General features: G+C 40.8%; 1 protein-coding gene across 1 annotated transcript in view; it reads left to right on the forward strand.

The window, feature by feature from the left end:
- The window catches only part of atp9b (ATPase phospholipid transporting 9B), a 284,027-nt gene that overhangs the window by 141,121 nt on the left and 116,227 nt on the right, over window positions 1–26,679 (forward strand). Inside the window, exon 9 of the mRNA XM_067981947.1 lies at window positions 16,069–16,149. Within this exon, the coding sequence (XP_067838048.1) occupies window positions 16,069–16,149 (81 nt within the window). The remainder of the gene's footprint in view (window positions 1–16,068; window positions 16,150–26,679) is intronic.

Below are 26,679 nucleotides of genomic sequence, written 5' to 3' on the forward strand. Positions count from 1 at the left end.
CAGGATCTACAGGCATTTGGAGAGGCAGGGACTGATTAGGAACAGTCAGCATGGTTTTGAGAGTGGAAAATCATGTCTCATGAATTTGATTGAGTTTTTTGAAGGGGTAACCAAGAAGATAGATGAGGGCTGTGCAGTAGACGTGGTCTACATGGACTTTAGCAAAGCCTTTGACAAGGTACCGCATGGTAGGTTGTTACATAAGGTTAAATCTCACGGGATCCAAGGTGAGGTAGCCAATTGGATACAAAATTGGATTGACGACAGAAGACAGAGGGTGGTTGTAGAGGGTTGTTTTTCAAACTGGAGGCCTGTGACCAGCGGTGTGCCTCAGGGATCGGTGCTGGGTCCGCTGTTATTTGTTATTTATATTAATGATTTGGATGAGAATTTAGAAGGCATGGTTAGTAAGTTTGCAGATGACACCAAGATTGGTGGCATTGTGGACAGTGAAGAAGATTATCTAGGATTGCAACGGGATCTTGATAAATTGGGCCAGTGGGCCGATGAATGGCGGATGGAGTTTAATTTAGATAAATGTGAGGTGATGCATTTTGGTAGATCGAATCGGGCCAGGACCTACTCTGTTAATGGTAGGGCGTTGGGGAGAGTTATAGAACAAAGAGATCTAGGAGTACAGGTTCATAGCTCCTTGAAAGTGGAGTCACAGGTGGATAGGGTGGTGAAGAAGGCATTCAGCATGCTTGGTTTCATTGGTCAGAACATTGTATACAGGAGTTGGGATGTCTTGTTGAAGTTGTACAAGAGTGCAGAAAAGATTTACTAGGATGCTACTGGGACTTGATGGTTTGACTTATAGGGAGAGGTTAGATAGACTGGGACTTTTTTCCCTGAAGAGTAGGAGGTTAAGGGGTGATCTTATAGAAGTCTATAAAATAATGAGGGGCATAGATAAGGTAGATAGTCAAAATCTTTTCCCAAAGGTAGGGGAGTCTATAACGAGGGGACATAGATTTAAGGTGAGAGGGGAGAGATACAAAAGGGTCCAGAGGCGCAATTTTTTCGCTCAAAGGGTGGTGAGTGTCTGGAACGAGCTGCCAGAGGCAGTAGTAGAGGCGGGTACAATTTTGTCTTTTAAAAAGCATTTGGACAGTTACATGGGTAAGATGGGTATCGAGGGATATGGGCCAAGTGCAGGCAATTGGGACTAGCTTAGTGGTATAAACTGGGCGACGTGGACATGTTGGGCCGAAGGGCCTGTTTCCATGTTGTAAACTTCTATGATTCTATTACCTGCTGCACCTGTATGTTGACTTTGTGTTTCATGTACGAGGACACCCAGATCCCTCTGTACCGCAGCATTTTGTAGTATTTCTCCATTCAAATAACATTTTGCTTTTTTATTTTTCCTCCCAAAGTGGCTGACTTCACATTTTCCCACATTATATTCCATCTGCCAAATTTTTGCCCATTAGCTTAACCTGTCAATATCCCTTTGCAGACACTCTGTGTCCTCATCGCAACTTGCTTTTCCACCTATCTTTGTATCATCAGCAAATTTGGCCACAAGGTACTCTGTTCCTTCATCCAAGTCATTGATATATATTGTAAATAGTTAAGGCCCCATCACTGATTCTAGGTGAGGTGAGAGTGACTGCCCTTGACATCAAGGCAGCATTTGACCGAGTGTGGCACCAAGGAGCCCTCGTAAAATTGAAGTCAATGGGAATCAGGGGGAAAACTCTCCAGTGGCTGGAGTCATACCTAGCACAAAGGAAGATGGTAGTGGTTGTTGGAGGCCAAGCATCTCAGCCCCAGGGCATTGCTGCAGGAGTTCCTCAGGGCAGTGTCCTAGGCCCAACCATCTTCAGCTGCTTCATCAATGACCTTCCCTCCATCATAAGGTCAGAAATGGGGATGTTCGCTGATGACTGCACAGTGTTCAGTTCCATTCGCAACCCCTCAGATAATGAAGCAGTCCGAGCCCGCATGCAGCAAGACCTGGACAACATCCAGGCTTGGGCTGATAAGTGGCAAGTAACATTCGCGCCAGATAAGTGCCAGGCAATGACCATCTCCAACAAGAGAGAGTCTAACCACCTCCCCTTGACATTCAACGGCATTACCATCGCCGAATCCCCCACCATCAACATCCTGGGGGTCACCATTGACCAGAAACTTAACTGGACCAGCCATATAAATACTGTGGCTACGAGAGCAGGTCAGAGGCTGGGTATTCTGCGGCGAGTGACTCACCTCCTGACTCCCCAAAGCCTTTCCACCATCTACAAGGCACAAGTCAGGAGTGTGATGGAATACTCTCCACTTGCCTGGATGAGTGCAGCTCCAACAACACTCAAGAAGCTCGACACCATCCAAGATAAAGCAGCCCGCTTGATTGGCACCCCATCCACCACCCTAAACATTCACTCCCTTCACCACCGGCGCACTGTGGCTGCAGTCTGCACCATCCACAGGATGCACTGCAGCAACTCGCCAAGGCTTCTTCGACAGCACCTCCCAAACCCGCGACCTCTACCACCTAGAAGGACAAGGACAAGGGCAGCAGGAGCATGGGAACAACACCACCTGCACGTTCCCCTCCAAGTCACACACCATCCCGACTTGGAAATATATCGCCGTTCCTTCATTGTCGCTGGGTCAAAATCCTGGAACTCCCTTCCTAACAGCACTGTGGGAGAACCGTCACCACACGGACTGCAGCGGTTCAAGAAGGCGGCTCACCACCACCTTCTCAAGGGCAATTAGGGATGGGCAATAAATGCCGGCCTTGCCAGCGACGCCCACATCCCGTGAACGAATAAAAAAAAAAACCCCACTAGTTAGATTGCTATTTTGAAAATGACCCTTTTATCCCGACTTTGTTTTCTGTTAGTTAGCCAATCCTCTATCCATGCCAGTATATTACCCCCAACACCATGAGCTCTTGTGCTGTAACCTTTTTTGTGGCACCTTATCGAATGCCTTTTGGAAATCCAAATGTACTGCATCCATTGGTTCTCCTTTATCCACCCTGCCCGTTACTTCCTCAAGGAACTCTAATAAATTTGTCAGTCACAATTTCCCCTTCATAAAACCATGTTGACTATCCTTGATTGTATGATGAGTCTCCAAATGTCCTGCTACCACTTCCTTAATAATGGATTCTAGCATTTCCCCAGTGACAGATGTTAGGCTAACTGGTGAATAGTTACCTGCTTTCTGTCTCACTCCCTTCTTGAATAGGGGTGTTACTTTTGCAGTTTTCCAATCCGCTGGGACCTTTCCAGAATCAAGTGAATTCTGGAAGATTACGAATGTATCCATTATCTCGTAGCCACTTCCTTTAAGACCCTCTGATGCAAGCCATCAGGTCCAGGAGACTTGTCAGCCTTTAGACCCATTAGTTTACCTAGTACTTTTTCTCTAGTGATAGAGTTTTTAATACAAGATTACTAGTGATCTCCTTTGGTGTTGATTATAGTAAGATGGATGATGCACTGTTTTATAATAGGAACATAAGAGTATATAGTGTGAGATGGCACTCTGTTTAAGGTGGCTTTTTCCATTTCGGCCACAAAGTCTGATTACTATAAGTAAGCACAACCTGACATCCCTCAGAGTTCAATTGTTGGTCAGGGAGCTCTGCAGATTGGAATTTGCTTGTTAGTTTTCAGGCTTTGGCTTATTAGCGTCCAGCATTTTAAGATTATTTTATATCTTTAACAAGGTGTGAAACCTGTGTTTTTCAAGGTATTATTTCCAGGAGATCTCCTATAGCATTGCTGCTTAAGTTAGAGCCAGCACTTTAAGGTCAGGAGTGTTGGTCCATGTCTCGCAGAATTTATTCTGGTAAGGTGACACCGTATCCATTATGGTCACAAAAGTCTAATAATTAAGTAGACAGTCTCAGCTTAATTGTTTGAAGGAATTTTGCAGGATGAAGTCCATCAATTTAATTTATTTTCTGGCTGCAGGTCAGTACCCAGGATAAATGGCTAAGTTCCTAATTTTTTTTTGAAAGGAAGTGTGATTAAAATTATAGGGGTATGGTAGTGTAGTAGTTATGTTACTGGACTAGTAATCCATAGTCTGGAACTACTGATCCAGAGAAAGAGTGTTCAAATCTCACCATTGCAGTTTGAGAATTTGAATTCAGTATAAAAAATATCTGGGAATAAAAAAAAACTTGGTATCAATAACAGAAGTGACAATGAAGCTGCCAGATTGTTGTAAAAACCCAACTGGTTCATGAGTTCCCTTTTTAGGGAAGAAAACCTGTCCTACACGCATTCCCATACCAACGTGGTTGACAGTTAACTGCCTTCTGAAGTGGCCTAGCAAGCCCCTCAGTCAGGGATACCATGAATGGGCAATAAATGCCAGCCTTAGCAGTGACACCCACATCTGGAGAATGAATAAAAAATATTATGGCACTATTAGTGTGCCAGATGGACTAAGAAGTTTGCTTACAATTAAATGTGTGCATATATACCATTTTAAATATATAAATATATGTAAGTAGAAATCATTGTCATTTGTTCATGGATTTGCTTTGAACTGAAAAATATTAAATTATTGAACCCTAATTTAGCTGACCAAGAAATTGGTTGAAGATCATTTTTTTATTTTCTTGCAAAACCTGATGAGATTGAAAGGTGCTTTAATATTCTTGAGTATTCTTCTGGTTAAAGTAGAGAATAAACTTGTTACTTTCGATCACGTAATTTTTGAAGACACAAGAAATGCAAGCTACTATGCACAGGTTTAATGCAAGAAATATAATCCTGGTGCACCGAGTTAAGACAGGGCTTTTCTTCTGAGACTGGGCTTAGCACAAATTATTAAGGCGATCTGTAGCAATTCTGTGCTGTATCTATCCTGTATTATACCTGATTTAATGGTGCTTGATGCTGAAAGTTGGAAATAAAAATCGGTCTGAGCACCTTTATCAGTACAGCATGCATTGTTTTTTTGAAAATGTTTTAATTTTTAAAACAAAACTTTTTAAAACAACCCTCATTTTTAAAATTAAATGTTTCCGTGCGAAGCCTATATTCCTTTTCTCTTTTCTGAATTAAGACTCAATCCAGCTTTTTTTCTGAATGGTTCAGTGGGGTCATTATTTACTGCACTAGGGGGTAGTCTGTTTCATTGGTCAATATTTCTAAGCCTAACATAAGAAATTGCATTTAGTTTGTGGCTTCCTCCATTTATAAAAATATCCTCGTTTTCTATGAAATGCATCTTTGATTTTTCAGTGCTTGTCTGTCTGCAGCCCTTCTTAGTTTATCATTTTCAGTTGGTTGGTTGAAAACATGGCCTTTAGAGCCAGTTTTCAGCCAATGAAATCCTAATCATTTCAAAATTGTTCTCGCACCAAATCTTATTCAGCTATGAATGTACATGCCTGTACATAATACTCCATGTTTGGTGTAACTGTTGCTTTATAAAGAGTCAATAGCACTTCCTTGAATTTATATTCAAAGTATTTGCCTGTAAACCTCAACATATGGTTTACCTTTATAACCTCGGTCATGCACTATGGTTATACTTTTGCTGTTTGCTCAACTGTTTCACTTAGACCTTTTTGCCAACTCACCTTACTTATTATACTCTTCATTTTGTAAAACATGAAAAAGAGAAGGGTGAGAAAATACCATCAAGATGCTTACCCCTGTCCGTTAAGTGGTGCAATTGCTAGTAATGCCAACTCCTGTGGGAGAAAAAAACAATTTTATCATGAAAAACAGCTTGCAAGAGATATTAAAGCTACCAGCAAAAGATTTTATAATATATTAAGAGAAAGAGGGTGGTAAGGTGGAATGTGAGTCCATTAAAAACAGATGCAGGTGAGACTATAATGGATAATAAGGAAATAGCGGACTTCTTAAATGAGTACTTTGCATCCGTTTTCACAGTGGAGGAAAAGGACAAAATTCCAGCGGTACAAGGGAACCTAAAAATAAGTCAAGAGGAGGAACTTAGTGGATTTAATATAAGTTTTAAGAAATGGTAATGGAAAAAATAATGGGAATTGAGATAGCTAGATCTCCAGGATCTGATGGTTTCCACCCCAGTGTATTAAAAGAAATAAGTGAGAAAATTGCAGATGCATTAGTCATAATTTTCCAAAGCATTCTAGATTCAGGAATTGTGCATTTGGATTGGAGAATTTGCAAATATTGCTCCATTATTTAAGGAGGGAGGAACAAACCAGGAAACTGCAGATCTGTCAGTTGTGGGGAAGTTACTGGAAGTTATCATTGGAGACAAATTGACTGAACATTTGGACAAGTATCTGCTAATCAAATTAAGTCAGCGTGGATTTGTGAAGGGTGGGTCATGTCTGACTAATCTAGTTGAATTTTTTGAAGAGGTTGCTAGTATGGTGGATAGGAGAGCATCTATGGATGTTATCCATATGCACTTCCAGAAGGCATTTGATAAGGCTCTGCACAACAGATTATTAGCAAAAATGAGAGCTCATGGAATTGGAGGTTAACAGTGTGACATGGGTCAGTAATTGGTTGGGAGGTAGGAGACAGAAAGTAGGCATTGGCGGGATGTGATGAGTGGTGTGGCCCAGGGATCTGTACTGGGACCTAAACTTTTCATCGTATTTGTAAATGACTTGGATGAAGGAATAGTGTTGTATATTCAAGCTTGCAGATGATAGTAAGATAGGAGGGCACAGCAAGTTGTGTGAATGGGGGGAGGAAGTTACAAAGGGACATAGACAGACTAAGTGAGTGGACAAAACTGGCAAATGGAGTTCAGTGTGGGGAAGTGTGAGATCATCCACATTGGATCTAAGAAAGACGCAAATCAAAATATTTTCTTAACGGCAAAAGACTGGGAACTGTTTAGGAGCAAGGGTTATTTGGGTATCTATGTACACAAATCACTAAAACTTCATGTACATGTACAAAAAGTAATCAAAAAGGCTAATAGAATGCTTATTGCTAGGGGGCTTGAATACAAAGGGGAAGACGTCATGCTTCAGTTGCACAGAGCTTTGATCAGATCTCATCTGGAGTAATGCATTCAGTTTTGGGTACCAAACCTCAGCAAGGATATAATAGCCTAGGAGGAGATACAGCATAGATTCCCCAGAATGATACCAGGGTTCAAAGGGTTGAATTAAGAGGGCAGGTTGCATAAACTTGGGTTGTATTCTCTTGAGTTTATTTAAAAACTGGTAATCAAAAATAGATGCATGAAAAGATTAACCAGTTTTGCGCACAGTCTGTGAATATTAAGACATCAGATGCTTGATTCCATTCCAGTCTTGGCAACTGGCATAAATATTGAGTGCATTCAGTACCAAGAATACTTAAGAAAAGACATACTTGCTCTCGAGGCAGTACAAAGAAGGTTCACTCGGTTAATCCCGGGGATGAGGGGGTGGACATATGAGGAGAGGTTGAGTAGATTGGGACTCTACTCATTGGAGTTCAGAAGAATGAGAGGCGATCTTATTGAAACATATAAGATTGTGAAGGGGCTTGATCGGGTGGATGCGGTAAGGATGTTCCCAAGGATGGGTGAAACTAGAACTAGGGGGCATAATCTTAGAATAAGGGGCTGCTCTTTCAAAACTGAGATGAGGAGAAACTTCTTCACTCAGAGGGTGGTAGGTCTGTGGAATTTGCTGCCCCAGGAAGCTGTGGAAGCTACATCATTAAATAAATTTAAAACAGAAATAGACAGTTTCCTAGAAGTAAAGGGAATTAGGGGTTACGGGGAGCGGGCAGGAAATTGGACATGAATTTAGATTTGAGGTTAGGATCCGATCAGCCATGATCTTATTGAATGGCGGAGCAGGCTCGAGGGGCCGATTGGCCTACTCCTGCTCCTATTTCTTATGTTCTTATGTACCAAGCCTCCCAGCTCAGTGCGCAGTTCACATTACTGCTTTCAACTTCCTTTCGGACCAGCAGTTGCTTTATATCTGGATTCGAACTATCCTGATAAAGATCAAGGAAACAGCATCAATCCCCCTGCTGCACTCATCACCTCCATACTGATCAGTAACCTCGTCACTATTGCTGCCCAAGTTCAGAGAGAAGGGGATTCGGGACTGTATGTGGCAAGTTTTCAAAAATGTAAAATATCCTCCAACTGGAAATCTGGATCAGGAAACAGTCAGTAATATGCTTTCTACTTCATAGCATCTCTCAAAATTCAGAGGAATGTTTTTTGGGGCAGTGAAAAAATGGTGTGCAAAGTTGATCAGTGAAGTGCAGAAGCTGCTGCTTTCACAGACCATAGAGAAAGTAGTTTCACTGAGAAACACTCAGGCTTCAATTCCTTTTAGTTTGAAATCCCATAATATATGAAAATAACCCTATGAACACTTGATGGATCCTAAGCCTTAGCACTGCAGCAACTCGCCAAGGCTTCTTTGACAGCACCTCCCAAACCTGCGACCTCTACCACCTAGAAGGACAAGAGCAGCAGGCACATGGGAACAACACCACCTGCACGTTCCCCTCCAAGTCACACACCATCCCGACTTGGAAATATATCGCCGTTCCTACATCGTCGCTGAGTCAAAATCCTGGAACTCCCTTCCTAACAGCACTGTGGGAGAACCGTCACCACACGGACTGCAGCGGTTCAAGAAGGCGGCTCACCACCACCTTCTCAAAGGCAATTAGGGATGGGCAATAAATGCCGGCCTCGCCAGCGACGCCCACATCCCATGAACGAATTTTTAAAAAAAATTTGCTAAGGAGCTTCTAAGTCCTCTGAGCTTGGATGAGTGGAGTGTGTTCCTATGGGAAGTATGTGTACATCTACATTTGGCAAATGGAACCTACTTGTGTGGACTTCTCAAGTGGTTTGGTTTGAAGTTTCTGAAACATGGTGATGAGTTTTTGTGTGTCACACACCCTGCTTACCAAAAAAAAATCTTGATGTATGGTAGACCCGAGGATCTTAAATTACTTCATATTGAAAAAATACTTTTCAAAATGGGATATTGACTGACAGCTGTGTATCTCAATCTTGCATGCCTTCATATAGGTATTTGAGAGCCCCTAAGAAACTACCTGAGGTTCAACATGGGTGGGATCCAGTACCAGGGCTTTGCACACTCATTTATGCCCACATTACCACCATAGCCATGCATCAAATTTTGTGTATCGTAAGTGTTACTCAGATAAAGGAATCCTCAGGTCTGTTTTTATCAAAACAACTGGCTTATCAGAGCTTTCTCCTCCACATAGGCCATAACATAGCATTCCATACAGCGGGTACTAACTGGGTTTTTTTTTTGGAGAGAAACTAGGTGTCAGCGTAAATCTAGAAAAAATTCCCAGTAAGCAGCCAGCACATGACCCATCCTTCACCCAGGATGTTGAGACTTCATAGTAATTTTTTAATGTTTGAGAGCACAGGTTGGAATGTAAACTTTGTCATTATATTAAAAATACTGCTCAAGTTTGTAAAATGCACAAAGTCCAGTGAGCTAATTAAGAACTTATTAAACTGGAATTGGACTGGAGTTCTACTACAGATGGTGAAAAACCCAAATAGTCCTCAAGGGGCTATTGCACTGTGGTATTCCAGAGTTAGATTGGGATATGGCGAGCTTTGCTGCCACTTTTACACCACTATACATTCGGACAAAATAGGATAAGTGCTGCCTTAAATTTGTATATAGACAACAAGATTACCAATGGAACAGCTGTACCAAAAACTGTACTCCTGATCATGAATTAACCCAAAACTTTCAAGCTGATGGATAGTTTGAGTTAACAGGAGCTTTTAGAACTTTATACAATACTTTATACAATTAGACAATGGGGGGGGGCGGGTAATAGGGTCACGTGTCTTGTACATAATATGAAAAACATTTCCATCAAAAAGGAAAGGTAGACTTTTACTCAGATTGACAACATAAAATCATGAGGATGATGAAAGAGATAACATTAGGATCAAAAGTTTTATTGGAATCCAGACAATGGAGGATCTGATAAACCCAGCAGGGATAAAACTCGTGCATTTATTTGCATTTATATGGCACCTTATCATGTCTCTCAGACATGTCAGTGATTTACATAAAATGAAATACTTGAAATACAGTGACTGTTGTAGCATAGGCAAACGTAGCAACCATTTTGCAAACAGCAAGATTGCACAAACAGCAATGACATATACGACAAATTAGCCTGTTTCTGGTGGTGGTAGCTGAGGGAGAAATGTAGACCAGGACATTAGGAGAATTCTTTTCTTGGAATAGTGCCATAAGGTCCTTCATGTCCACTTGAACAACAGAAATAGACAGATGGAGCCTCAAGTTTAAAATCTCATCTGCACAATGGTACAATGCAGCACTCCCTCGTTATTGCAGTGTCAGTCAACATTATTTGCTTAAGTCCAGGAGGGAGGTTCTTTACCAATATCAATGAAACTAGAGTTGGAGAAGAAAACTGAACTAGCAACTGTGCTTTCAGCATAGACGAGGGATGGTAATGAGAGTTCTAAAATTGCGATACAGCTTGGCAAGGGATCAGAATTGCTTGGTGCTAAAGGTGCAGTAAGATATCAGTTGACATTTCATTTTAATAAAGTTAGATTTAGCAGCTCCAGTGGATCTACAGAAGTTATGAGCGAAGTTGGCTTTGGATGCTCCAGACTGCTGAAGAAGCCAGGTGCAATAGGCAGAAATGAACAATGGTATAGTAGCAGATCTGTCAGAAGTGAGAAATTAAACCTTCCACACAGCTGGAATCACAGATAGAAGGGGGTCAGACAAATGAAAGCAGCAGTGAACCAGGGAAAGGCGGCAAAGAATTTTCAAAGACCTTCCCAGTAGCTGACTTGCCATGCTAAGCAAGATATGACTGATTTACAAAGTGAGATTTGTTGTAAGGTATTCTCCAAGAGACAGTGGTTCAAAGGGCCCAGTGGTGAGGAATTACTGCACTGAAATGTCAGGCTTGACTCAGTGATAGCACTGTCACTTCTGAGTCAGAAAGTGTGACCACTGAGCCAAGGCTGACACCGAAGGAAGGGATTAAAGTTGACGTTGTGTTTTGTTAAATGGTGACACTGGGAACTCAGACGAAAACATATTTATCGAAAGACTAACTGAGTGAAGAGATTGTGATTTGACAAATGACTAAGTTGGAGCAGTACGTGCAGATTGCTGCGAGGAACTCACTTCCAATGTCAGTGCATAACTAGTTCTCCTTTTAAAAAGAGGCAATAAATTTTGGAGTTGGTGCACAATAGTTTTATTTCATTCTTGCTGCATTTTTCTGATTCACTGTGGTGCTGGGAGGGAGGGAAGTGTCAACAATCAATAGTCGGTCCTGAATGAATGATGACCAATAGTGGCAATATTATTGTCTGTTTACTGGAATTTCATCTGCAGTCAATTACTGAAAAAGGAACTTTTTTTTAAAAACATATAATTTCTATATGCAATTGCTGGTGCACCTCCTTAAATAAATTTATGACATTCCCAGTATTCTGTATCTGGAAACATTGCTAGATCAAGAAGCTTCATGTTACTAAACATTATATTGCAGCTGTCTAGGGTTAACATCTCACTTTGGAAATCCAATTGGAAAGCACTCCATGGTTGTGCAGATTTTTGAAAGTTAACTACCATCTAGGTTTACAATTTGGTTCTGACGAATGTAATTATTGTTTGAACCCATCAGTTAGTGTGATCTTAAAACTGCATGCTTTGATAGTAATCCCACTAGTCTTGGAAGATCATCACTGAAGCTTGAACTACCAACACTCATTTAGGAAGGAAGCATTACTTTATGTGGAGAGCTTTGGCTTTCGACTGAGAACCAACAGTATTTGTAAGTCAGGCAACTCTTAATTTCCTGTGGGATTAAAACCATGCCGTGCCCCTGTCCAATAGACCATTCTTCATGCCTGAGCCTAGAAAATGGGTGCCAAGCTATTTGGTTTGCATCAGAACTGAGCTTGATTCTATCCTTGCCTAATGTCCACAAAAGTGCACCTTCGAGTAAGGGTCACAGGATGGTGATCAGGAGGGAGAACCTTGGTTGTTCCCTCTCTCTCCCCAAACCAAAGAGGCTGTGACACTAAGGGCAGTTGTTTCCCCATCACCACCTAGGCTTTCACAAAACTCAATGACCATGAATCATACCGAGGATGTTCCTGAATCAAAAATGGCAAATGCTGGAAACACTCAGCATCTGTGAAGGGAACAGATAAATTAACGTAGTAGGTGTAGACATATTGTCAGAACTGGAAGATATTACAGATGAAAACATTGAAAACGGAACAGAACAAAGGGAAGGGGGAAGGGAAACACGCGTGCCACACAATGAACTGTAAGGTGCTTAAGTGGAGAACAGGAAACTATTAAATGGCTGAAGTGATATTAACATGAGATAATCGGAGGCATAATGAGAGAAATTAGAAACAATTATGAGATACAAAGAATGCGTGAATAGCCAAAGCAATCGGGGGATAAGGCAGGTAGAAATTGGAAGCACAAAAATCTGGCAAAGTGGAGCATGCTTTAGCAGCCCGGGAGAAGAAAAAAGCAGATAGACATCAAGGGGGCAGACCGCCCTGCCAGCACATTGTTCCAAGGGGGCGTCTCAACCCCAAGCACCAACCTGTCCCTCTTCCAACCCCCCTCCCACCACCCCCCCCCCCCCCCCAAAGAAACCTGTGACACCAGTTCCCCACTACCAGCACTTCCTACCAAAGAGAAGGGGATCTGTAGTGAAGGTCTGAAGTTATTAAAGTCAATAGCCAGGCCAGAGAGCTTCAGAATGCCCAATAGAAAGATAAGGTGCTGTTCCTTGAGCTTGCATTGATCTTTAACGGAACTCCTAATCACCCCTTGCAACGGTGATAGGGCCCCCTTTGTCCTTGACTTCCACCCCACCAGCTGCCACTTTCGACAAATCACATATCTGGCACCTTCAACATAATCCCACCGCCTTCACGTCCCCTTTTTGCTTTCCGACGGGATCATTTCCTCCACAACATCTTGGTTCACTCTTCCACCATCCCGCCACCTGCTCCCATTCCCCTGGCACTTTCTCAAGTGCAGGCAGTGCAAAGCTGTCCATTCACCACCACCCACACCACTAACGAGGGCCCCAAACACTCCTTCCAGGTGAGACAGTTATTAATGTGTACTTCCCCTAACCTAGTATATTGTTTACTGTGCAGTCTCCTCTACATTGGGAAGACCAAATGCAGATTGGGTAGCTGCTTTGCCGAACACCTTCATTGTGTATGCCAATGCAACCCTAAGTTCCCTGTTTCTTGCCACTTCAATTTCCCAATCTCATTCCCACTCTGACCTCGCTGTCTTTGGCCTTCTACACGTTCGAATGGAGCTCAAGAAACAGCACCTTTTCTTTCTATTGGACATTTTGCGGCTCTCTGGCCTGACTTGAATAACTTCAGACCTTAATAAAAGATTCAGCTTTCTTTTTGGCAGGAAGTGCTGGTGGTGTGGGATGGGTGTGCAGGAGCTTTGGGAATGTGGGAGGGTGCTTGCGGTGTGGCCCCTCTGTCGGAACACCATGCTGGCAGAGTGTTCTACACCATTGATGTCGACCTGCTTTTTTCTTCTCCCAGGTTCCTATTTTGCCAGCGTTTTATGCTTCGTTTTATACCCCCACCCCACTACCGTAACTATTCACATGCTTTCTGTGTCCCATAAATGTCTTTAATTTCTCTTACTTTGCCTTCTATTGTCTTGTAAGAATATTTCTTTTGCCATCTCCTGTTTTCCACCTAATCACTTTATAGGCCATTCTGGTTTTTTCTCTCCCCCTTTCCCTTGTTCTATACCTTTTTAAATGTTGTTCATCTGTAATATTTCCTAGTTCTGACCAAGGGTCTACATCTGAAACGTTAACTTGTCTATTCTCTCCACAGATGCTGACTGACCTGCTGAGGGTTTCCAGCATTTTCTGTTTTTGATTCAGATTTCCAGCAACTGCAGTTCTTTGCTTTCTGGGATATTCCTGGTCTGTATGCTTCATTACCACACCATGTGGTGCATTTATCCACTGAACTATTAAGGGACCTCAATATTTAACCTGAAACATGATTAAACTGTAATGTTAACAAATCTGCAAAGTCATTTATTTAGTGCAAGTTGTAATGTTTTTTGTTTAAAGGGATGTGTAAATTGTCAGCAGTAGGCAGCATTAATTGTTTAAGAACACATAAGGAAAGAAGGAGCAAGAAAAGGTCATTTGATGTATCAAGCCTGCTTTTTGCATGGACAAGGAACATTCTACCCCATCTATTTAATCTCCTGAGGGAAAGTTCTGCATAAATACTACTTTACAACCAAAGGTAATCCAGTAAAACTTTGGAATATTTATTTATCCATTCTCACTTCTACAAAATTCATTGCTGACCTCTCTACAATATCTCCTTTCCTTAGAACCTCCAACCCTATTAACAATGAGGTTTTCAACTCCTTTTTGAAACAACTTAATATATCATTATTTAAGTTTGTTCCATAAACCCACTACTCTGGAGGGGAAAAAATTCCTTATTTGAGACATGTGAATTTTCAACCTGTGCCTTCTGATTCTAATGCTTATGGACCAAATCCAGTAGGTTGCCTTTATTTGCAAGATGTATGTCTCTCAGCATTTCTAAGATCCAGATCATTTTTTCTCTCACCAATGAAAACAAGTTCAGCTCTGCAAGTCTTTTCTCATAACCTAAAGCTGTGAGTCCTAAAATGATCCTTGTTGCTCCTTCAGCCTTTGTCAATGCCCTTATTAACATAGAATGCTTAAAATTGCACACAGTGTCCAATGTTAGAATAACTTGCAACTTGCCCTGGCTAATTATCAAATACTCTGGAAATGTATCCTTGTATTTGATTTGTTTTATTGCCAATGGCTTCACATTGACAGAACATTTTCAGAGAATGACCACTAATCAGTTAAATCCTTTTCCTTTTCCAAAGCTGCGAATGGGAATCCCTCTATTGTGTATATGTTTGCTTTTTCCTATTTCAATATGCATTATTGTAGATTTGTCTACTCAAATTTCTCATCATATTTTGTCTACCAATCACTTTCCCGCACTTCTAACCTTTGTTTCTATGAGGTGGGGTGTACCCCATCCAGCAGCGCTCCTGGTGCTGATTTGTCATGATCACAGTAAGGTCCTGCACTTCTCTGTTGAGGTAGCAGCTAAGTTGCTTTGGGGTTGTAACGTGTGCAACAAGTTACTAGGAAATTGGGGAAAGGTTCTGAGATGTGAACATCAAACTAATTTTTGTCCTTTGACAAGCGCACATACTTTGTTTTTCACATCATACACAATCCGTGTTTGATGGCCTGTATAGTCTGACACGTGTATCCTAATCATGATAATCTCCTTCATACTTAGTCTCACTAAAAATTAATATAATCAACGTACACTATTATTAAAAAAAAATTGGTTGCAGAAGAGGATGGATTGCAATGTGTATACTGTTTTAGGTGTATGAATTAGCAATAGTAGTTTTTAATAAACTTTCATCTTGGTTAATGTGTTAGTTTTATATTCAGTCGAACTAATTGAAATACTGTGAATTGCGATTATTGATATAATGTATTTTAATTAGCTGTTGAAAAATCAACACATTTTTACGCAGTCATCCCATTGCTGTTTCCATCTTTTTTGTGAAAAACATTTAAATTGATTAACAAGTTAAGTAATGAACATGTTTAAACATAAGGGTGGGATGGAACTTTCATAATTTTTAAGAAGGTAGACAAAAACTTCTTTGAAGCTGATACTGCTGTCATTTTTACATAAATGTTTTCTGTTAAAGGTACTTCCACACTTTCTAATGTTTTATTTCTGCTTTTTGAAGTGATTTTATGCCCTGTATTATTCAGTGCTAATTTTAAAATGTTGAAATCTTAATACAAAGGCACTCTTCTATGAAGTCGTATTTTTTGGAATTTAATTGAACAAATCTTTTTAATACTTAATATGAATGAACATTGTCATTTCTCAATTTTTTTTAAAGACAAAATGCATAAGAACCTTAATTTCACTTTGCCTCCATTTGAATAGAGTATTTTTTCAGTTTTGACTCTCTGCCCTGTTTAATTTAATTTACAGGATCTTTTTACAATCAGTGCGCATGTTTACGCTCAGAAACCACAAATGGACATTCATAGTTTTGAAGGGACCTTCACACGGGTGAGTTGGAAGCTCTTATAGCTTTACGGATAATTTGCTTAAGAAACCGGAAGTTTAAAACCAATGACGTGTAAATCTAATATTTGTTTTTAAGTAAATTTATTGTAATGCAATGCTATCTAGAGACTAGAGCTACAGCTGTTATTTTTCTAATATTGTTATGCATTTTCTTTGCCAATGACTTTGCCTTTAGCAATTTGGAGTAAAGAAAAAGCTGCTGTTGCTGGGAAAGCTTGCAAATGCTAGTGTTCAATGCAAGGGTGTATTTTGAGATTGTAATTTAATAAACTTTTGCAGCGAGTGAAAAAAATAAACTGAGAACAGTTAACTAATGTAACTTTACAGAGTTAAGCATGGATGAACTGTCATCAGCTAAATAATTACTGACCGATTTCTAGTAAAAGCAGCAGTAGTTTTGAGTTTGTATTAATAGCGGATTAGCGGTGACTGAAAACGTGTCTGCAGAGAAAACAATATCACAAAGACGATCATTGTTTATTGGCTCCATTCTTGGCCACACACTAGGCTTAGCAAGACAGCATTTCCTGTTCTGATTTATTCTTCGACATCCTCTGCGTAATTTGTATTTTTTGGGGGGCAGGTTGACTTGCTTTTTAAGTTATCAGGCCATTTTTGATTGTATCCAAAGTTTTGCTTACATAATAATGAATGCGGTTTAAATTATCAGCTTCCATGCTAGATGATAAATATATTAGATCTTTGAAAAACAAAAAAAGTTGAATAATACTTTGTGTTGTGATAAGCTACAACATAGCAGGCAGATTACTTCTTAGGGTAAGATGTTGCCAGCTCTATCATATTTTTATTATGGAAAGAAAAGTGCAAGAACCCATTACTTTGTACTTTAGTTTAATGAGCAATCTGTTAGCGCACAGTTACCTAGCCATTAAATGAGAGAGTAATTCTAGACGGAATTTTACCTTTCACGCTTAAGAAATATGACTTCAATCAATTGTGGTTAGCTGATGCTTCATTGAGTGGAAATACTTGTTGCTTATTACAATACATGAAAGTTATTTGATGTGCTTGAACTTTAAAGACTATTTTCATTAACTTAATTTAAAGACTGTTTTAATGACTTAAATGTTGCAATTAATATTAAACTGAAAAGATTATCTTGTATTGCAAATGGACATTCTTAAATTCTGACTAAATTGGACACCATTATACCTCAGTTTTATCTGTTTTGTATAGAATATTATGACTGATTTCAGAACTACTCTCATTTGGTTTTTGAAGTATCCATTTTGTAATAGAGTTAGGTCATTTTGTGATTGATACAAAAGCTAATAATTTGCTTGATAAATCTTTTAAAATCAACTAATGTGAGAATATTACAATCCACCAGTGATATGTAACTTGAAATTTTTATGCTTGCATTTATCAATGGTGCTTGATTCAATTGAATTAATCTGATTTAAGTTGCACACGACAAAAGGTACTACAATTTTATTGAAATATAAGTGAACAATGCTTTTTATCCTATGGACTCAAAATTAGCCTGCAACTGATTTCATCTTAGATTTTCTCAAGACTAACTTCATTCTTCAGTAAACCTGTGCTTCAGTTTACAGACTCCACTAACAAAACTAGTTATTGATGTCTTATTTAATTTGTAGTGAAAGATATGATTTGATGAAAACTGAAGTTACATCTGGACAACTTAAGGATTGTTTTGAGTGTTTAGTGATGATGCTAAATCACCTATTTATTTACATTTGCTTTTACTTTGGAATTTGAGTTTGCACTTAATCTGGATTGTGGAACTTTACACTTTGCCATATAGCTATGTTTAATAAAAATAGTTACAAAGGATCTGTCCCTCAAAACTCTAACGGGAGGTTTTGGTTTTGTAATGAAGGAGCTATAACAACCAGTTTATAATATATTAGAAACAGTTCTAATGCTTTCTTTCGTATTTTAGAGGTAGTTTTGACATGAGTATTAGAATTATTGTTATTTGTATATTTAAATAGAGCGCCAAATCCTTCAGCTCCAATGTACATAAAATAGTTTTGTGCTTCAGAACATTTCTCAAATTCAAACTTTTATCTTTTGGGGTGTACAAAAATATATATTTTTTTGTTTGAAAGTCTTCAGTATTGAAAGCTCTCATTTCAGAATGATTTCCTCATAAAGTTATCAACTTTAATTTACAAACTTGTTTTCTAGCACTAGGTCAAATCTGCATTGAAACATGCTGAAGACATAATCAATGTATAAGTCTGTTTGGTAGTTTAGAACTGATTTGCAGAAATCAGAATTATATGGTTCATGTGTCGACTGTTTAAATATTCCTTTGTACATTAGATCCCAGTCAGAAAGAAAGAACAGCTTTCACAACCTCAGGATGTCCTGAAGTGTTTTACAGCCATTCAAGCATTTTTGAAATGGAGCATTGTTGTAACAAAGGGAATCACATCAGCCAATTTGTGCACAGCGAGGTCTCACATACAATAATGAGATAAATGACCAGATCATCAGTTTTTAGTGATGTTAGATGAGGGATAAATATTGACCAGGATATCAGTAGAACTCCCCTGCTCTTCAAATAGTGCTATAGGATCTTTTACGTCCACTTGAAAGAGCTAATGGGACCTCGGTTTAACCTCTCATTACAAAAGACAGTCCCTCTAGCAGTGCAACACCCCCTTAGTATTGCACAAAGTGTCAGCCTAGATTATGCTCAAATCCTGGAGTAACACTTGAATTTACAGCCTTCTGACTCGGAGGTGAAAGTGCTGCCACTGAGCCTGGACTGACACCCAATCATGTGCAATGCAATTATAACATTTTAGCAGCAAATTTTAAGCCGAATTCTACAGCATCACTCACTGGGGCAAAAAAAGATGCACTTTAAAAAAAGAAATTACAAAATTCCTTCAGTTTAATAGCTTGCTTGACTTCATCACGCCATCATCCACCAGATGTTTTGCATTTTGCATGTTGGGGTGGGAAATGCTACAATGATGAAAAGGGGAGGGGTACACGAAATATGTTCACAAAACAGAGATCTTTCTTCTGGGTCTTCCTTATAGCATGGTAAGTAGTAAATGTCATGCAATGTTCTATATTTTCAGTAGGAAGGAATGTTCTTTAATCTTCATTTTTTTAAATTACTGTGGTGATGAGCTTTAGTAGTTCAAATCCACAGTGAGACTCAATCATCTGGGTAGCCTTTAATCCCTTTTTATTACCCACATTCCATTTGTGCCAGTGTCATCTGTAATTCTGTATGTTATAGCCCAATGCACAATTATTTTAACATTCAACTTCAACTGTGCCCACATCATTGCCTAAAATCGCGTCCAAAATAACCATTTGTCAAATATTCTATTCTCAATATAGATGCACAATCATTAACCCTATTGCTACCGTTGTGATCTTACATAAACAGCTGCTATTGCTGTCACTGTTCTTAGTTTAAAGGGGAACAGTCCGGAGGAGTCGGGGGAGGAAGTCCTTTTAACGTGAATTCTCTTCTCCCCACCGACTCTACTCTGTAAAAGACTTTTTGTTTAAACGCAAAATTAAAATTTGTGTTCTGAGAGCCATAATTCTCCATTTTATCAGTGAAAGAAATGTGCAGCCTTAGGACAATTTACCGTGTTGTATGCTTGGTCAGAAAAGTCCTGTTTAGATGATGCATATTGTCAGTCTATCTATAGTAAAGATGTGGAGATGCCGGTGATGGACTGGGGTTGACAATTGTAAACAATTTTACAACACCAAGTTATAGTCCAGCAATTTTATTTGAAATTCACAAGCTTTTGGAGGCTTCCTCCTTCCTCAGGTGAATGTGGAAATGAAATCCTCGAACCCTTCGCATTTATAAATCACAGAACAATACTTGGTGATTACAGACAGTGTTTTCAACTGCCCGTTGCCAAGGCAATCAGTGTGCAGACAGACAGGTGTTACCTACAGATCCCCCGAATATACAAACCACCAAAAAAAAAGGAGAGAGAGGCAGAAACATCGAAAAGACAGCAAATGACCCATTGTATTAAAAACAGATAACATTTGTTCGCTGGTGGGGTAACGTGTAGCGTGACATGAACCCAAGATCCCGGTTGAGGCCATCCTCATGGGTGCGGAACTTGGCTATCAATTTCTGCTCGACGATTTTGCGTTGTCGTGTTTCTCGAAGGCCGCCTTGGAGTATGCTTACCCGAAGGTCGGTGGCTGAATGTCCCTGACTGCTGAAGTGTTCCCCGACTGGGAGGGAACCCTCCTGTCTGGCGACTGTTGCGCGGTGTCTGTTCATCCGTTGTCGCAGTGTCTGCATGGTCTCGCCAATGTACCATGCTCTGGGGCATCCTTTCCTGCAACGTATGAGGTAGACAACGTTGGCCGAGTCACAGGAGCATGAACCATGTACCTGGTGGGTGGTGTCCTCTCGTGTGATGGTGGTATCTGTGTCGATGATCTGGCATGTCTTGCAGAGGTTGCCGTGGCAGGGTTGTGTGGTGTCGTGGACGCTGTTCTCCTGAAAGCTGGGTAATTTGCTGCGAACGATGGTCTGTTTGAGGTTGGGTGGCTGTTTAAAGGCGAGTAGTGGAGGTGTGGGGATGGCCATAGCGAGGTGTTTGTCCTCATTGATGACATGTTGAAGGCTGCGGAGAACATGGTGTAGTTTCTCCGCTCTGGGGAAGTACTGGACGACAAAGGGTACTCTGTTGGTTGCGTCCCGTGTTGGTCTCCTGAGGAGGTCTATGCGATTTTTCGCTGTAGCCCGTTGGAACTGTCGATCGATGAGTCGAGCGTCATATCCCGTTCTTGTCAGGGCATCTTTCAGCGTCTGTAGGTGTCCATCGCGTTCCTCCTCGTCTGAGCAGACCCTGTGTATTCACAGGGCCTGTCCATAGGGGATGGCCTCTTTGACGTGGTTAGGGTGGAAGCTGGAAAAGTGGAGCATCGTGAGGTTGTCTGTGGGCTTGCGGTAGAGTGAGGTGCTGAGGTGCCTGTCTTTGATGAAGATTCGTGTGTCCAAGAAAGAAACTGATTCTGAGGAGTAGTCCATGGTGAGCTTGATGGTAGGATGGAACTTGTTGATGTTATCGTGTAGTCTCTTTAGTGATTCCTCGCCGTGGGTCCATGGAAAGAAAATATCGTCGATGTATCTGGTGTATAGTGTTGGTTGGAGGTCTTGTGCAGTGGACACACGAATTCATCAGATCTTATCTCTGAAGACTCTGGCAAGCAAAGGAAGGGTTATTGGGTACCAGTGCTTTTGTTTAGTGTATTTTAAGACAAAGGAAAGTGGCAGTAACCTAATTAGTTCCTGTGCTTAGCCCAGCGTTTAGGTGCCAGGTTTTAAGAGTAGCACCATAACTAGAATCTTTGCCTTCACTGAAACAGTGAAAATCTGGCTTTCATTTTTTCAACGAGGCAGGTAGGTGATCCCTCTCTCGTTTCTAGCTTCCACGTTTTTCTTTTAATAATGCTGTTTTCATTGAACTTTCCTCATTTGTTCAGCTCCAAATACAATGTCCTACTTATGCATTCTTCTTCCTCCCAGCTCTGTTGCAATTAAGACTCATTACACCATCTCCTAGTCTTTTGCAGGATCTCAAAACGACAATTCCTTCTCTTCCCTTCCTCCTACAATCTGCAGACTTCTAAAACTCGAAATTTGTGTCACCTAACCACCATTTTTTGATTTATCCTGTCTTCTAAACTACTCTTTTTCTCAATCTTCGGAATATCCTGCAGTAAGAGCCTTTACCCATGGTCTTTAACCTAGATGTCTTAATTTTTTTTTACATGACTCTCTGCAACTATCAGACCAAGGCAGTCTGGCCAGAAATTCTCTTGATAGTGACCATATTAGTATTGATTTACAATAAGCCAGTAGGAAGCACCACTCAAGTGAGATACATTTTTAATTTAGAAAGTGAGATAGAATTCTTGCCCAATTAAACTACTTTGTTGAGATGGACTATCTTGTGACAGTTAATCTGGCAAAACTTGACCACTAAGACAAGAGTGCAGATGTGAACTTGAACAAAATATATTCACTTCATTACCACCGCATAGTTTTGATTATTATATGATTTGATAATTGACTGGAAGTGTTTTAGATTATATCTCTTAAATTGCTACAAACGTGGGAGATTTCTGTACACATTTATAATTGTAATTACTCACAGTCCTACTTGTGCACAGTAATTTAAAAAGGATAATGTAATAAAACAAGCATCTGGGTGCATTGTGAAAATATATAAATAACTTGGTACACTTTTTCAGAGAATTGTTCTAAATGTTACTTGTGGTTTTATCTGGCTTCAAACAATCAACAAAGTGTGTTAGGTGCATTTCCCACTTTTAAGAAATAAATAATTCTAAAATATCGGTCAGTGTTAATCTAGAGTGCTTGACTTTCTGATCAATATTGCAACATTATTTCAACAAATCTGGGTATAAATGCACTTACTGCAATCCTGACATATCAGGTGCTCTGTGGTTACAAACTGATCTCACTCCATAATGAGGTCAGCCAATTTAAATATTTAGACAGCACTCCTGGAGCATGACGTGCTAGAAAAGCTCACAGGTTACAGTGATAGATTATTGGATACCAGCCCTTGTTAAAGGGCTACTGGCTGGTCTTAATAGCTGTACATGTAGCTTTTTACAAATTCCTTTTTGATTCATAGATCAAAGGCCATGCTGCAAGAGGTCCTGTGCTAACGGGTGCCACTACATGGAGGATAGGGTCACCAAGCAATGCGTGCCTTCTAATTTATGCACACAATTCCCTTGAAGCACCTGTTTCAAATGGATACTCAGTCTTTGGAGCGCTGTTAGATGCTCCAGATGCATTATGTGGGTTGCCCCAATGTGCAGAGCGGTGGGCCCTTAATTAATTTTGCGCAGGCTCGATGTGCTGATGGCACAAGGTAATCACACCATGGACTCCTTGTGCATTGGGTCAGAGTAGATCTAAGCTCCAGAATGTGTGAGGTTCCCACACCCAATACACAGGTGTTCTGCAGGCCCCAAGGACCATGTTAACAGCCCCTTAGAGTTTATGGCAGAAACTGAAAAAGTTAAAGAACATGAGAAATAGCAGGAGTAGGCCATGCGGCCCCTCGAGCCTGCTCCGCCATTCAGTAAGATCATGGCTGATCTTCAACCTCAACTCCACTTTACCGCCCGATTCCCATATCCCTTGATTCCCCTAGAGTCCCAAAATCAATCTATCCCTGCCTTGAACATATTCAACGACTCAGCATCCACAGCCCTCTGGGGTAGAGAATTCCAAAGATTCACAACCCTCTGAGTGAAGAAATTCCTCCTCATCTCATTCTTAAATGGCCGACCCCTTATCCTGAGACTATGCCTCCTAGTTCTAGACTCTCCAGCCAGGGGTAACAACCTCTCAGCATCTACTCTGCCAAGCCCCCTCAGAATCTTGTCTGTTTCAATGAAATCACCTCATTCTTCTAAACTCCAGAGAGCATAGGCCCATTCTACTCAATCCCTCCTCATAGGACAACCCTCTCATCTCAGGAATCAATCTAGTGAACCTTTGTTGCACCGCCTCTAAGGCAAGTATATCCTTCCTTAGATAAGGAGACCAAAACTGTACACAGTACTCCAGGTGAGGCCTCACCAAAGCCCTGTACAATTGTAGTAAGACTTCCTTACCCTTGTACTCCAACCCCCTTGCAATGAAGGCCTTCATGCCATTTGCCTTCCTAATTGCTTGCTGCACCTGCATGTTAACTTTTTGTGTTTCTAGTGCGAGGATACCCAAATCTCTCTGCACACCAACATCTAATAGTTTCTTACCATTTAAAAAAAAATTCTGTTTTTCTATTCTTCCTACCAAATTGAATAACCTCACATTTCCCCACAGTTCATGTGAAGACTGTGTGGGCCAAAGTAGAAAAAAAATCCTTTGTTCCACTTATTGGTGTGTATGGTAATATTTGGGTGCTTGATAGTGGGATAACAACAACAACCACCTGCATTTAAATAGCTCCTTTAACGTAGTAAATCATCCCAAGGGACTTCACAAGCATAATTGGACAAAAATTGACACACGGCAAAAGATGGAGACATTAGGACAGTATACCAAACGCTTGGTCAAAGGGGTGGGTTCTAAGGAACGTCTTAAAGGATGAGAGAGATAGAGGGGAAATTCCAGAGTTTAGGGACTGGACGGCTGAAGGCATGGCTGCCAGTGGCAGGGTGAAGGACAAATTTATTAGAGTTCTTTGAGGAAGTAACGGGCAGGGTGGATAAAGGGGAACCAATGGATGCAGTACATTTGGATTTCCAAAAGGCATTCGACAAGGTGCCACATAAAAGATTACTGCACAAGATAAGAGATCATGGTGTTGGGGGTAATATACTGGCATGGATAGAGGATTGGCTAACTAACAGAAAACAAAGAGTCGGGATAAAAGGGTCGTTTTCAAAATGGCAATCTGTAACTAGTGGGGTGCCGCAGGGCTCGGTGCTGGGACTTCAACTATTTACAATATATGTCAATGACTTGAATGAAGGAACAGAGTGTCGTGTGGCCAAATTTGCTGATGATACAAAGATAGGTGGAAAAGCAAGTTGCGATGAGGACACAAAGTGTCTGCAAAGGGATATTGACCGGTTAAGCGAATGGGCAAAAATTTGGCAGATGGAATATAATGTGGGAAAATGTGAAGTCAGCCACTTTGGGAGGAAAAATAGAAAAGCAAAATATTATCTGAATGGAGAAATACTACAAAATGCTGCGGTACAGAGGGATCTGGGTGTCCTCGTACATGAAACACAAAGTCAACATACAGGTGCAGCAGGTAATCCGGAAGGCAAACGCAATACTGGCCTTTATTTCTAGGGGGATGGAGTATAAACGCAGGGAAGTGATGCTACAACTGTACAGGGTGCTGCTGAGACCACACCAGGAGTACTGTGTACAGTTCTGGTGCCCTTATTTAAGGAAGGACATACTTGCGTTGGAGGCAGTTCAGAGAAGGTTCACTAGGTTAATTCCAAGTATGGAAGGGTTGTCTTATGAGGAAAGATTGAACAGGTTGGTTCTATACTCATTGGAGTTTAGAAGAATGAGAGGAGATCTTATTGAAACATACAAGATTCTGAGGGGACTCGATAGAGTAGATGCTGAGAGGATGTTACCCCTCATGTGGCGCTCTAAAACTAGGGGGCATAGTCTCAGAATAAGGGGTCACCCGTTTAAGACAGAAATGAGGAGGAATTTCTTCTCCCAGAGGGTTGTGAATCCTTGGAATTCTTTACCCTAAAAAGCTGTGGAGGCTGAGTCATTGAATACATTCAAGGCTGAGTTGGACAAATTTTTGATCAGCAGGGGAGTCAAAGGATATGGGGAAAAGGCGGGAAAGTGGAGTTGAGGTAAAAATCAGATCAGCCATGATCTCATTGAATGGTGGAGCAGGCTCAAAGGGCTGAATGGCCTACTCCTGCTCCTATCTCTTATGAAGGAAGTGGAGATGCACAAGAGGTCAGAGCTGGAGGAATGCAGAGTTCTCAGGGTTGTAGGGCTGGAGAAAGTTAGAGACAGGGAGGGGCAAGGCCATGGAGAGATTTGAACACGAGGGTGAGAAGTTTAAAATTTGAGGTGTTGGACTAGGAGCCAACGTCGGTCAGTGAGCACGGGGTGATGGGTGAATGGAACTTGGTGCGAGTTAGGATATGGGTAGCAGAGCTTTGGATGAGCTCAAGTTAATGAAGGATGGAAGACGGGAGGCTGGCCAGGAGAGCATTGGAATAGGTGATTCTGGAGGTAACAAAAGCACGGATGAGTGTTTCAGCGGCAGATGGGCTGAGGCAGGGGCAGAGATAGGCGATATTAGAGGTAGAATCAGGTGGTCTTTGTGATGGAGAAAATTTGGGGTCGGAAGCTCAGCTCAGGATCAAATATAGGGCGCCAAGGTTGTGAAAACTCTGGTTCAGCCTGAGACAGGGACCGGGATGGAGTTTGTTGCTATCAAATAACAATCTTAAGGTTATCATCTCAAGGCTGAAATAATTAGGTGATGTCCTTTTAAGAAACTCATCTGATTCGCCAACGCACAATCTTCCTCCACTCTCCATCCTCCAGTATTTTGTCTTCATATTTTAGTAAGTTTAAGTTTGTTTTTGTAGTTTGCTGTACAGCGTTCTCGCATTGTTTTTCATGCTTTTTTTCAGCAGTAACCTCGTGTGGAGCATAAAAACCAGCAGAGCCCAGTTGGACCGAATGGCCTTTTTCTGTGCTGTAAATTCTATATAACTTGTTGCACTCTTCCTCGGATAAACCAAACCAAGGCTAACCCCTCAGCAACTGCCAGAACATGCCACCATTTAGCTTTAAAATTTATTGTTAAGTGCTGCATGTTCATCCCAGCAGCTGACTTCTGTGACACATCTTCACCACATGACTTTTCAAGTACGAAGCTTACTCAATGTATCTCTACTAGAAATAATCTTGACTACTAGACTGTTCAATCATTTTTAGCATAGGTGAGGTGAGAGTGACTGCCC

The sequence above is a fragment of the Heptranchias perlo genome, chromosome 3 (genome assembly GCF_035084215.1).
Source record: "Heptranchias perlo isolate sHepPer1 chromosome 3, sHepPer1.hap1, whole genome shotgun sequence".
In the NCBI taxonomy this organism is placed as follows: Eukaryota; Metazoa; Chordata; class Chondrichthyes; order Hexanchiformes; family Hexanchidae; genus Heptranchias; species Heptranchias perlo.